General features: G+C 42.1%; 1 protein-coding gene across 1 annotated transcript in view; it reads right to left on the bottom strand.

Moving 5' to 3' along the window:
• NRXN1 (neurexin 1) overlaps positions 1–10,278 on the bottom strand; it is a 698,461-nt gene extending 688,183 nt beyond the window's left edge. The window contains 1 exon segment of the mRNA XM_058420099.1: positions 8,773–10,278. Coding sequence (XP_058276082.1) covers positions 8,773–9,511 — 739 coding nt within the window. The 5' untranslated portion in view covers positions 9,512–10,278.
• Positions 10,279–13,252: the final 2,974 nt, after the last annotated feature.

Genomic DNA, 13,252 nt, shown 5'->3' with positions numbered 1-13,252 from the left:
CTTACAGTTATGGGTTTCTAAATTCCATTTTCACCTGTCTCTTCTCTGATGAGGAAAAATGTGAAAAAAGAAAAATAAAAATGAACAACACTAGTAATCTCTCTGTCAGAACCAACATTCCTGGAAAGTTCCTATAGAAATTCCACTGCTTTTCTAAGGGAGGATGTCATGTGAAGCACCAGCTCACCCCAGTAGACTGAGATCACTGAGGATCACCTGAAGATCACTGTGCTTAAACACAGCAATGTGTGCAGTCTGGGAAGGAGCTGCTGTGTCTCACGTGCCTCTTGGACTCCTGTCCCATGACCTTTCAGGTCAAGAGTCTGGTTTTACAAATGTAAAATGTACAAAGAATTTTTCAAATGTAAATTGTAAGCCTGTTGCTGTGCAACAACCAGTAGAATCCAAATTTTTTTATATCACTTTTATCATACTGGCATGATTCAAAATCAGGAAAGATAACATCTTTAAGGCTGAGGAGCACTTTTTTTTCTTAGCATTAGGGTCCTGTTTGCCCACTTTTATTAACAATGAATGTAATCTTTACATCACAAGACTGTAATTCATTCTAAAACTATTCATTGTGGCTGTGCCCTAGACAGCCATTATACAAATGCTGATGTGTGTGAAGATTCCCATCGTCACTTTTGGAAACAAAGAAGAATCAGGATAAGCTTCTAAAGAAAATGACAGTATTGAGATACAGATCTTCACTCAAAGTCTAGTCACTAATTCAGTGATTTTCTATACACTTATTCAAAAGTACATATAATTTATATTACATTCATGCAATATTTCTCAAGGAACCTTTTCTTAATGAAAATACCTCTTTTGACAAAATTGTCATTTAAAAATACTTTTTGTGAAAGCTAAAAAGCATAAAAGAGAAAGAAGATGAACAAGAAGGTCATTCTGCATTGGAAATTAAGACATAATCCAGAAACTTTGGAACTGTGATATACATCTCCAGGTGCATAGGGTAATGCCAGTGACCTCCTTAATGGCTGTACACATTCACTGAATTACAAAATGACAGCATTGTGGGAAGAATCAAACAAGTTTTTCTGCCTTTAACCAAAGCCAAGCCCTTTCTCTAGACAAAATCAAAGAGTTTCATTTCAAAATCAAATGTTCTCATTTCAAGACCTTGTGCAATGTGGCAGTCTGAAAGGTATCTGTGACGTGCACACCTGCGTAACACTGTTGGGATGTAACATTTCCATAGGCAAAATCCACTGTTTCACAGTTTGTAGAGGCAGCAATTGCAAATGTGATTCCAGTGAATGCACTGTCCACTTGTTTGGGAAACCATGTTTTTCCCTCAAATCATAGATGGTCTTAAATGTAAGACAAAATTAGTCATATAACCTCACTCTTCAGCATGGTTCATAAGGCACATATTAAATAATGAATATTATAGTGATGATGATCATGGTAATAAAAGTCAGAAATTATGAAAAGTATTTTATCTATAGATGTTCCCAGATGAATACTACAGGCAGAATCAGCAGGTTGGTTAATTTGCCCTAGTTCTCTCTGTTTTCATATTCCTACTTGAATAATAAATTCAGAATCAGCAGGTTATTAGGTTTGCCCTAATTCTAAACTTGAGTCAGTGGGACTTCAAATTGACTCCAGTGGAAAATGAAAACAGAACACATTTTTTTTCAGATATCTAAAAGGTGCCAAATCTGCTGCTTATTAGGACATAACTAAGTAATTGTAGGTTCCTAATACACTCCATAGTGTGAAAGAAATATAAAATCTCATCACAGAATCCTGTTCTTGCAGACAGCTGCCAGCCACCACTGTCTCATTTCTTGACAAGCTCAAACAAGGCATAACTGAGGCCACCTCTTACTTTCACCCTCAGATTTTTCATTGAAAATGGAAGATAATAAAACTAAAAAAATTACGTGGTTGTTGACTAGAAGCAAGAGTCCTTCACTCTCCTCAGACATTAAATCCTAGATCCTTCTACAGTAATAAGGATCCTTTTACAGTAATAAGGATGACTTTTATACAGGTGTAACATTGCAAAGGATGAGAACTGTTGTGATCATAAGAAGAGCTGAATTGTCAAAGGAGAAGTGGCTGGCAGATGACAAGCCACATAATTTCTAGCGTCTAGTCAGAATAATGGCAGACAGTGGCAGACAAAAAAGAAAGAAAAAACACACTATTCTGAACACTCTGCTAAGGATAGGCAGTAGGGAGGCCTGCAACATCAAAGCCAACAATTATCAGTTCTGTACACTATAGTGGTTGCATAATAGTAAAGGGAGCTTCAGGTCTTGACTTCCTCTCCTACACCCTAATAGAAATTCTGATCTTCCAAGTATCTGATGACAGGAAAAAGATCCTACCAAAAGCTCCTGTATGGAGTAATTTAACTTTACAGATTAGAAGGCAAAATGAAAAGTGGTGTGAACTGGCCAGGGTCACTGAGAAAGCAACGTCCTGTCAAAACCATGTGGGTTTTCCTGCTTCACTACTTCATTAGTTAATATAGATATTTTTGTTCATTGAAAGCACTCATGATCCTACTGACTCTACTCCAAGATCTAGGGGAATGGATGAACATTTGCATGCATTCACCACATATAACTGCTTTTTAGCTTGGCAGAAGAGCACCTGAGCTGAAAAATTGAGTTCTGCATACATGTCAATATAATCCAGGCTGGTGAAGTTCTTGTAGATACACTCAGATACCATCATCACAGTAGAGAAGGAGAAGAAACTGCCCATTCAAGAAAGTGTACATATTTTGTAAAAGATTAAATTATGATCCCAGATCAACATAGAACTAAATAAAGGCAGGAAAAATATTATTTACCCTTTGTAGTCAATTCTGTATATAACAACACAATTAAAGGTATGTCTGTTACACCCTAACCGAACATTCTCTGTAATAAGTATATTTGGTCTCTACAATTTAGTCCTCAGGTTCACAATGGTATTCAATACCTCAGAATGCCCTTCACTATTCTGGAAATCATGTGTTTATGAAGGCACACAAGTTTCAACTACAGCACAACAAACTGGACAAAGAATTTTTCCAGAAAACTGGTATGGTTTCATGTTTTCCAAAAGGAACACCAAGCTTTCTGGTAGATAAAACATCATATTAAATTCACCAAGACAGATTGATGAAGCTTTCTCTTCTACGTTACCAACCAAATTTAACCAAATGTTTATTAAAATAAGCATGCACCCTCCAAGCTGCATATGTTAATGTTATACTCTATATAAAGCTGTTTCTATCAGGAACTCCTTTTTAATTGCCAGCCTGTTTCCCCATTCCTGTCCATCAGGTCAGTAATGATGATGGGGTAAAATCCCATAAATCTGTAGCTAGCATCTACTGTTAAAAGACTCCCAGTGAGTCAACCTTCTGCTGAGACAAAAAAAATCACGTACAATTGGTCCAAAATGCCTGCAAGCCTTGAAGTGCAATTACATCAAAACATAGACAATTTTAATATATATTATTTTGAGATTCTATATTAATATGATCAATCTGATACAAGGTCCTATTGTGCTAGATGTAAATTCTAGCATATTAGCTGTCAATATAGACTTAATAGAGACTTAAATTTAACAAGAACTCAGCGCCTCAATTACGCCCAAAGGGAAACAGCAACCTCACTATTTAAAATATTTTTTACCTGAAGTACCAATATCTAGGCTATAAGTATTTCAAGATCAGCATTTTGAAAGGATTAGTAATACTCAACAGGAAACCTCCTTAGAAGATAACATAAAACAGACTGCCAACTCCTAATTACCAGTGAAACAGTATTTAAATTCCTGTGATTTTACACAAGGCAGATATTGAAATCAGTATCCTATAAAGGTGATCCTGGCAAACAGCATACTATATCAAATTTCATTAGGAAAATGATGAAAAATTGTGCTTTAAACTGACTAAATGTGAATGTAACAGTAACAGTGATGAACAACTTTTTGTTTACTTGATTATTCCTCTTAAGTTCCTACTCTGACTAGAGAGTCACCAGTTAAAAATATTAAATAAAGTGAATTGATGATTGTTAAATTATTGACATAATTTGTAAATATCCAGAACCTCAGTACAATCTCTGGTGCATTTCTAGCCCTCCTTCTTAACCAACATCACCCCAGCGGCCACTGGCACTGACAAGAAATTCAGCATGCAGAAAAAATACAGATCATGTAGATAAAGATTCTGAAGTATAAATCAAAAAGGCAAGTTTTGTTTGCAGTATTTATTAGTCCAAAGTACATTTAGCTAGGATTCAAGAGAGATAAAGACCATGATGAATACTCTATTAAGACTGACTCTCGGCAATGAGTTCAACACCTCACTCAAACACGGAACTCGCAATAGATAATGCAAAAAGAAATTTCATTCAATGCATAAAGAGAACAAAATGGATTAAAATATCAAAAATTTCAAAGATATATAAATATTGAATGGCTTCTAAAAAAGCTAACATGCAAAAGGAAATATAACAAAGACTGATGTAATATATTCAGAACCCAAACAAACAAATCTAAATGCTGGCTAGGCTAAGAACTGACATCTAGAACTGACTCCCTCAAAAATCATTTTCACAGTTCAAACTGTAGTTGGCATTAAATTCTGAATATCTGAAAAGGAAGAGTATCTCTTACAGTGAACAGCTGCCTGAACAGTCCTCATTTTTCTCACAAACCAGAAACTCAGTGGAACAGCTAAAATACATCATGTTATAAACCGGAAGAGTTTGAATTCACCAAGCAATTGTCTGTATAGATGCTAATATTGAGGTAAGTAGGGAAGCTATGTTTTAAAAAGATAAAGGATTCTGTCTGCAACTTTTTCAAGCTCTTAGAGATATAGAAAAGCTTGGAGTGACAAGAAGTTTGCATCAGTGAGAAACTTTCCCCAACTCAATGCATCACACGTATTTTACTGCCTCTTTTAGAGCTACCAGCTTAATTTCTCAGACAGGATACTGGACAAAGATATTTTTATATAAATGAATATGAAAGGAAAATTATTACCTTTTTTTTTTTTGTCTAAAGTCAGAATTTACGGTCACTATTTTAGTCATTTATTAGGCAAAATAGGGGGGGTTGTTTTGAAATTTTAAATTAAGGAGTAAAATTACAAAAAGAATATGAAGGTTCACCCATATGAATGTATTCTCCTTACTTCTAGGACCTTGACTTAATTAACTAAAAAATCTGACTTTATCTGACTTATCATAGAATCAAGCCTTACTAGTTTGAGTAATTTCAGGAAATATTGGAATTTTCACTGAATAGAAATTGAAATGTATGTCAAAAACTTATGAGAAAATTGATATGGCAATCAGGGTTTATTTCACTGCTAGTCTCACTCCTAATAAAATTCATTATAATTTTGTGTATTTTTCCTTCTACTGAGTAACTATTATTATGTGGAATAATATACCCATGCCTTCATCAGTACAAAACAGAGATTTTATTTTCTCTTTTAGAAGGCTCTTGTACTATTTTTACTCATGGGCCTATCAACCAGAGGAGAACTGCTAGAAATCATATTTTTTCTTTGCTGTGGACTGCAGAACCTTGACATGTAAGCAGAATTCCAGTCCTTTTTCTGTGATTATACCAGTGCTCCCATGGAAGAGAACTTAGATCCTACTGGAACAAAAGGAATGCCTGAATGGTTCTTTCCTAGCTTGCACTGCTCTCATATAGGTGTAGTCACAAAACATACATGAAGCTACTCATGATTTAGACATGTATAAAACCAGTTAAGACTACGGAATAATTTATATTTCTATGGGTTAAGGAAAAAACAAAACAAAACAAACAAACAAACAAAAAAAACTTGTTTGAACTTCTTTCTTACAAGAAAATAAAATCTCAGGCATTATTAATAAGCTTTTCAATGGAAATAAGGGAAAAAAACCACGAGATATTCTGAAAATAACTGAACTTGTATTGAAAATGACATCTTAAGACTTGAAACTTGACTCTAAATCTCTTAATTTTAATTCCTAAACATGCAAGTCAGGGAAGAAAATCTTGAAAAAGTTATCTTTGTTGTTGTGTTGTTGTTGATATTACTACACTCCTCATTACACTGAGGAACTCTGTGTTTTACAAACTGCAGAGATATAGAAAAACATCAAATCCAAGGAAAAAAAACCCAAGGAAAATAGAATGTAATTACCATCTTTCACCTTAAGAAAAGGTATCAACTAGGACCACATGGCTACAATTTCAGACAAAAAGGGAAAGTTGGGGGGGTTTCCTATCTAAAACCATTTTTAAACAAAAACCCAAAGGGTAGGAAGTGAAAACTCAAAGCCCCTTCAGATAATTGCAGCCTGAGATGATCCTCTAGCAATGGCCACATCTTTCTACGATTTGTGGGAAATTTACACATTCTGGGAACAAAAGATCAAAGTTCAACAGCTTAATGTCTATGTTGGCTACAAAAAGACAGAAGAGAAGCAGCCAAGGTTTCTTTCTTGGCAGATATAAAGGCTTTACTTGTCCTTCTGCCTTTTCTGTTTTTTAGAATATTAAATAATTTATAATAGTTCAATATCTTTGCTGGCACATATGAGTAACTTCTAATCCCTTCATCAAAACTTGACTGATGGAACTGTCAGTTGCTACCTTTTCTCAATTAACAGGTATAAACTGCAATGTAGTTCCATTTATGTTGCTGTCAGGGCAAATGTTGCCTCTTGTTTCAAATGAAATCAGAATCTGAATACTTTCTGCTAAAATTAGAAGTCTTGCTATTATTTTATAAGGCTTCACAGTAGTCAAGGGACATGTGAGGAGGATCTTGATTCCACTAATGGCAACTGTAAAACCACTAGCACTTAAATGAAGTCAGCATTTTACCTTAATTTGGGGGGGATTCTAAATGCTGAGTGTCATCTTCTTAAAAGTTCCATACAATTTCCACTAAATCTAAATATAGATATGTATTTCACTAACATTCGATCCAAACATCAAAATGTTCCTTAAAAATATTATTATGTAGAGCACATAATTTATCTAACTGATAAGTATTTTGCACATAACTATTATATGTGCAAAATGCCTTCAAATAAATTAACTATGTTTTAGTGTAAAGGGCATATAAATGTATAATAGTATTAACAGTATTTAAATTACCATTTTTGCTTTAACAAAGCTGCTACACCTCAATTTTCCTTTTCTTTATAATAGATCCTAATGCAGGACATTCTACATACACCTGTATATTATGTAGTATCATATATTAAAAATTGATACCCAAATACTAAATCAGTTGAGATGGTTTACTAATATAAAAGATATTTCATTTTACGATTTCTGGGAATAGGCGCAATTGAAAATGACTAATGTTCTGAAACTATTATTTACTCCTATAAAAAATTATTTAAGTGTTAATAGGGTTTGAATTTTTCACGAATGGCAGATGAGAGATAAATGGCTGATAAATTAAACAGGATGCAGAATGACTGTAGCGTTTTGAATATTGACACTTAGGATAGAAGGTGTTACATAATAAAGCACAGTCACAAATGATGTTTTCTTTCTTATAATGAGTGAAATCTGATAGAAATGCTAAAGGAAAATTATTCAGCCATAAATGTCATGCAGCCACTCAGTGAAGATTTTAATTTGGCCTTGATAATATCTTATTCATATTTACTTTTTACTTTTTAAACTTAGGTCTTTGCTCTCCAATTTTGACATGATAATAATATTTTCCCTTGATACATTTGCTCTTCATTCATTTATACACCTTCACATCCTGCTCTAGGTACACAACACACATAATTTCTATGCCTAAGGAGCTGCAAGCAACGGCACATTTACTAACAAAATAATAATCACAAGAGTCCTGCATGTATCTGCAAAGTAAAGATTCACGCTCTTTCCATTTGCCAAAAACAATGTGCATTGAATATGAATCATATTATACCCAGTGATTTATTTGAAGATGAGATTAAGGAAACTGCTGGTTTTTTCTAGGTTCCCTCTTCCTTGGTAAAACTACTCAGTCATTTTGTGGTCTCGGAGTATGTACTTCCCCCTTGCCCTTTTGTGCTCTCCCTATCTAACAGGCATGGTGAATTGCTAAATACGTTGCAAAGCAGTACCATTCACATTCATGTAAAAACATAATCCTCTGTTTAATCCCTTTCCTTCTCTGCAACAATTTAAGGAATTCACAAATAAATCACTGATTTTATTTCAATGACATAGCAGAGGCAAATACAAAGTGGACTCTGGGTCTCCTCTACCCTACAAAACCAAACCCAGGTCATCTTTGCACCTAATTTAGTTAAATTATTCCCAGCATCACTTTCCCTGGTCCTCAAATTAATTACCACCAGCTGCTTGTGATAAGCATGCACATCCCCTCCCTCAGCTCCCACTGAGCATGGTTCCTGCCACCCCCTGCCATCTGGGTGACACCTGGTACCCAGCACCCATCTCTCCTTTACCGAGAACAACCCGAAATCCCACCCTGCCTCCAGAAGATGCTCAGATAACATCCTCTTCCTCCTCTCACTCAGCCTCGCAGAGAACAGAAGAGTGATGGCACCATGGTTGGCCACAGAGACACGTGGAAGACAGGGAGAAGAAGATGGGGAAGAGGGGAGCTGGGGACATGGTGGGAAGGGAGGGGAGAGAGGAGGATCCACTCATACAGATGAAACTTCATGCATGCCTGGCCTCCGACCAATCCCTTCCACAGAGTGATGGGGAGGGGGGGCAATGGGGCGAGATGAAATGGTCCCTTACCTTCACTGCAGTCCTTCCCTCGGAAGCCCGTCTGGGAGCAGTCACACACGGCCTGGTCGTTGAGCACCGAGCAGACACCCCCGTTGAGGCAGATGTCGTCCCTGGCGCACAGCCGGCTCTGCTCATCATCCAGCCGCACCTCCTGGCTCTCCACCGGCGATGCTTCTGTGTAGTTCACCCGCACGTCTGTTATCCAGCCCTTGAAGGGCTCCCGGTCCTTGACAGAGGAGAGCGTCAGCTTTAGTGTTGCTGACCGCAGCTCTGGCGGGAGTCCCCCTAGGAAGAGCCCACTGAAGACAGTCATGTCCCGCCGTTTGGACTTCACCTCCACCCACTTGGCCTCAGCTCGGTCAATGATCAACGTCGTGTTCTTGAAGTGGCGGCGGATGACAACAGCGTGCCAGAGGTTGTCGTTGACAGCCGTGTCTGAGAGCAGGGTGGCAGGCTCGGCACAGAAGATGGAGAAGCTGAGCTGTAGCCGCCCTCCCTGGGTGAGGATGAGCTCCAGGAAGTCACAGAAACCCTCGTCATCAAAGTAGAGCACCAGCCCACTGGAGCTGCGTGTCTTCATGTTGAAGCTCATTTCGCTCTCGCAGCAGGCGTTCCATTTGGGGAAGCGGGTCCATTGGCCCTCCGCACCCGGGAACTCCAGCCCACTGCCCAGCTCAGCCCAGCAGCCCAGCAGTAGGGCCAGCCAGAGCAGCAGGCAGCCCCCGCGCCGCACCAGCACCGCCCCCATCCTGCGTGGCCTGGGGCGGGTGAGTGGGGCGGCAGGGCTGGCGGGGGGCGGCACCGGGGCCCCGGCGGCAGACAGGGTAAAATCTTGCCGCGCGCCGGCCGCGCTGGAAGCCTCAGGCACGCTCACCCCCGCCCCGGGTGCGGGGGTCACTGTGGGAGACTCCCCGGGGCGGGGGGCTGCAGCTGCCCCACGGGATGGCGTTGGGCACAAGATGGTTCCAGGGGCCACCAGAGGGGACCCGCAGTGAGGGTAAGGCGCCGTTGGGTCTCTTCACTGGCCGGCCACGCTCTGCAAAAGGTGTCCAGGGGTGGGTGAGTCAGCAGAAATTCCCCCCAAAGCCAACATTACCAAACCGGGAAAAAAACCCAGATCAGTGGCAAAACTCTCCTCCAAGTGGATCCACCAGCTCAGAAAGGTTGTGTAGCATATCCTGGGACATGCGTGCCTTTTTTTTACATCCTCTCCACCAGCTGTAGTTTCCCAGGAAGCCAGTTATGGATCCCAACACTGCCTCCCTAGGATGGATCCTCTTGTCATATCACAGCTTGTCTGCCATGGTGCTAGAGCAGTGTCAGCAGATGACAGGAGTCATCGCTCGTGGTTGCTTGAGCTGCCTGAATCCCAACGGGGTTGAAACCCAGAAGCTGTCAAACAGCCGAGTGGCTACTTGACATGCAAAGCCTGGCAGCTCTTCTTCTCTTTGCTTGAAAAAGGCCAAGGCTAAGATCCAGGGGGTTGATTTTCCTCTACTGGTTTTTTTTTTCCTAATCTGCAAGGAATTGAAACAGAATAATAAGAAATGACAACTAATAACATGTTGAACTAGAAAGTTGATCAATAGTGAACGTTTGTGATTATTTTTTCTTTTCTACTGGTGTTGGACATTAGGAAAATGCTGCTGTAATTTTGAAATTACTGAGGAATTGTAATAGGTTGCAGCACTAAACAGAAATCTTAACATATATGTTTATATTAGATTACATTTTTATGGCATAATTTTAAATACACACTACTTACCTTTCAAAAACTCAAATATTTCAGTAGTATAATTTATTGTTACACGAACAATGTTAAACAGAAAGGATAGTGCTTATTCTGCAATTTATTTTAATTTATTTGTGAAAACATCATCACCTATGAAGCTACAGGGTCTTAATCACACAGATGATGCTACCAAGCCCGGTTACGGTTGTTTCTAATACAGGTCAAAAAAAATAAAGTGGCCTGAGCTCCCAGCAGGAACTGACCAGATTCACCATGCATGGCACACCTATTGGTTTATTTTTCCTGGGGTGAGGAAGAACTGAAATGGTTTCTTAGAAGGCTATTTGAAAATTTCAAACCACGTTTTTTTCTCTGCCACCTGGTTTCTTCTGGGGCTGATATCTTCTGCTATGGCAGGGAAAATCCAATTCAAGCCAGCTCTGATGCTGACATTATTCACAATGCAGATCAGCTAATCCCAGGTGCTGGTCCTCTGAAATGGGTTGCAGTATTTTACGCATATTTACTCAGCTGCCCTTATTTAAGAGAACAAGGAGAGAACACACTCTTCTGTTTTCAAAATTATATATATGCCACAATTCACCCTTGACTTCTGAAGAGGTGTCTACATCCAAAACATTTCAGCAGAGAGGCTCGTTTTCTCCCCCAGAGCTGCTGTATCTTTTCTGAAAGCTGCGTATTAGCAGACGTCTCCTGATGGAGGAGAGGATCTCCAACACCTCCCTCACTCATCGCTTCCCCTTCCCCTCCCTTACATTTCTTTGCCAGCAGCACTTCGGCAGACACAATAGCATGGCCAGAGCTGGTGCCAAGCCCTCTTCTGAGTTGGGGGTGTGCGTGTGTGTGTGTGCGCGTGTGCAATGTGTGTGTGTGGGGAGAGGGGGCAGAGATGACCCTGCCAGGGAGAGAGAAAACGTTTTAAAAACAGGCATACACCTCAGCTGCCTGCACCTGACACGTTCAGAGCTGCTAAGTCAACCTCCTACTCTCTCTATATTTAATTTCGTTCCTTTTAAATGCCAACACGATTATTTTTATTATTTGTCACACGTGAGGTGGGCAAGAGCAGCAATAGGGAGGAAAGGAGAACCCCCAGACTTGCGCGGCAGAGGCCAGGCAGCAGATAGACCCTAGCTTTCCTCCACGCCCTCCCTGCCCCCCGGCAGGAGCCACCTCTGGCAACGCCGCTACCAGCCGAGGGATTTTTCCGGCAGCTCCCGGGAGGGCCCGCGGCGGGAGCCCCCGCAACCCCACTCCCCAAAGGGCCTTCCCGGGCTCGGCGGGTGGCCGCGGGCTGGGGCGCCGCCGGCTTGCGGCACCGCGCCGAGCGGCCGCCTCCTGCTTCAGCACCCGGAACAGCTCCGCCCTGCGCGCCCGACGGGGCGGCGGCGCCCGCTGCCCGCACCCGCCCGAACGGGAGCGGCCCCGCCGCTGCCCCTGCGCCGCGTGGGGCTGCGCTCCAGTGGGGAGCCCTCGAGGGCGCGCCGAGGGCGGGCGGCCTCGGGGCCCCTCTGCGGCGGAGGGGAAGGAGGTGGTGATGGAGCGGATTTGGGGTGAGCGGGGGGGGGGTGCGGAGAGCCGCGTGCTGGCTGCGGTGTGAGACGCTGTGCGTGCCCGGGGACAATAACCCGGAGGGAGGGGGTCTGTGTTGAGGGGGGCCTGGGATGATGAGTGGGGGAGGGGGGAGGTTTGTGAGATGGGGCGCCTGGGGAAGGGGCGGGGCGGGTGTGCGTGTGTTGTGTTCACGGGGGTTACCGGGCAGCTGCTGAGGCTGGGCTGGCCCTCGGGGGAAGGGGCGGTGGGGAGGGAACGCGGGAGGCATGGCGGGGAGCGGGGCGCGAGGTGCGTGGGAGCGGGGAGCGGCGGCTGCGGGAGGAGCAGAGCGAAGGAAGGGAAGGGGTTTGCGCCCTCTGTGCGCGGAGCGCAGGAGCGGGAGGGTGCCAGGAGCCCGCGATGTCTACCAGGGGTGGGGGAGGAGGGTGGCAAGGACGCGGTGTGAATGTGTGCGTGAGTGTGTGCGCGGCCGCCGTGCGTGCCAGAGCGATCCCTACAGGTGTCCGCGGGAGAGCCGCCGCGTGGGGATCCCACGTCCGCGAGCATCCCTGCCCGCTGCCTGCCGCTGGCTGCAGCGCCTGCCTGCCCCCTCACACATACACACACACACAGCAGCAGCTGCGGCGACAAGAGAGGGGAAGAGAAAAAGCAAAGAAGAAAAAAGAAGAAGAAAAAAATATATATATACAAAAAGACAGAGAGATGGAAGGAATGTAAAGGAAAGGGGAAAGACCCAAGGAAAGAATACCCCAACAAAAATAGCTTATTTATTACTGCTGGTATAACACATAGCCAATAAACAGCACAGTCTTGTCTAGTTATTTCCAAAGCAGAGGGACACTTTCATTCTCGGAAGAGAACAATTTATTAGCATATATCTATGTATCTATCTATCTCAAATGGCTCTTAAGTACCAGGCATCCCTCCTAGCAGTGTATCTATGAACACACACATATGTAGCAAGAAATATGCACAAACCAATATAAATGTAGCTATTGCATTCAGCGCCTCGCCAGTGAATTCGTATGCTTCCCCCACCCCCTTTACAACCATTTTTTATTCTTAAAAAAAAAATATGATTTAGTCACAGGTGCCCCGATTGATCCTTTCAAATTAGAAAGAGAGAGAGAGACACCCATAGGTCAATAAATCCTTAATAAATGGCAGGTCGGTGGCATGCAC

This window comes from Hirundo rustica, chromosome 3 (assembly GCF_015227805.2).
Source record: "Hirundo rustica isolate bHirRus1 chromosome 3, bHirRus1.pri.v3, whole genome shotgun sequence".
NCBI classification, from domain to species: Eukaryota; Metazoa; Chordata; class Aves; order Passeriformes; family Hirundinidae; genus Hirundo; species Hirundo rustica.
Note: the sequence above shows the minus strand (reverse complement) of the source record. Positions and strands in the feature narration are given on the sequence as shown.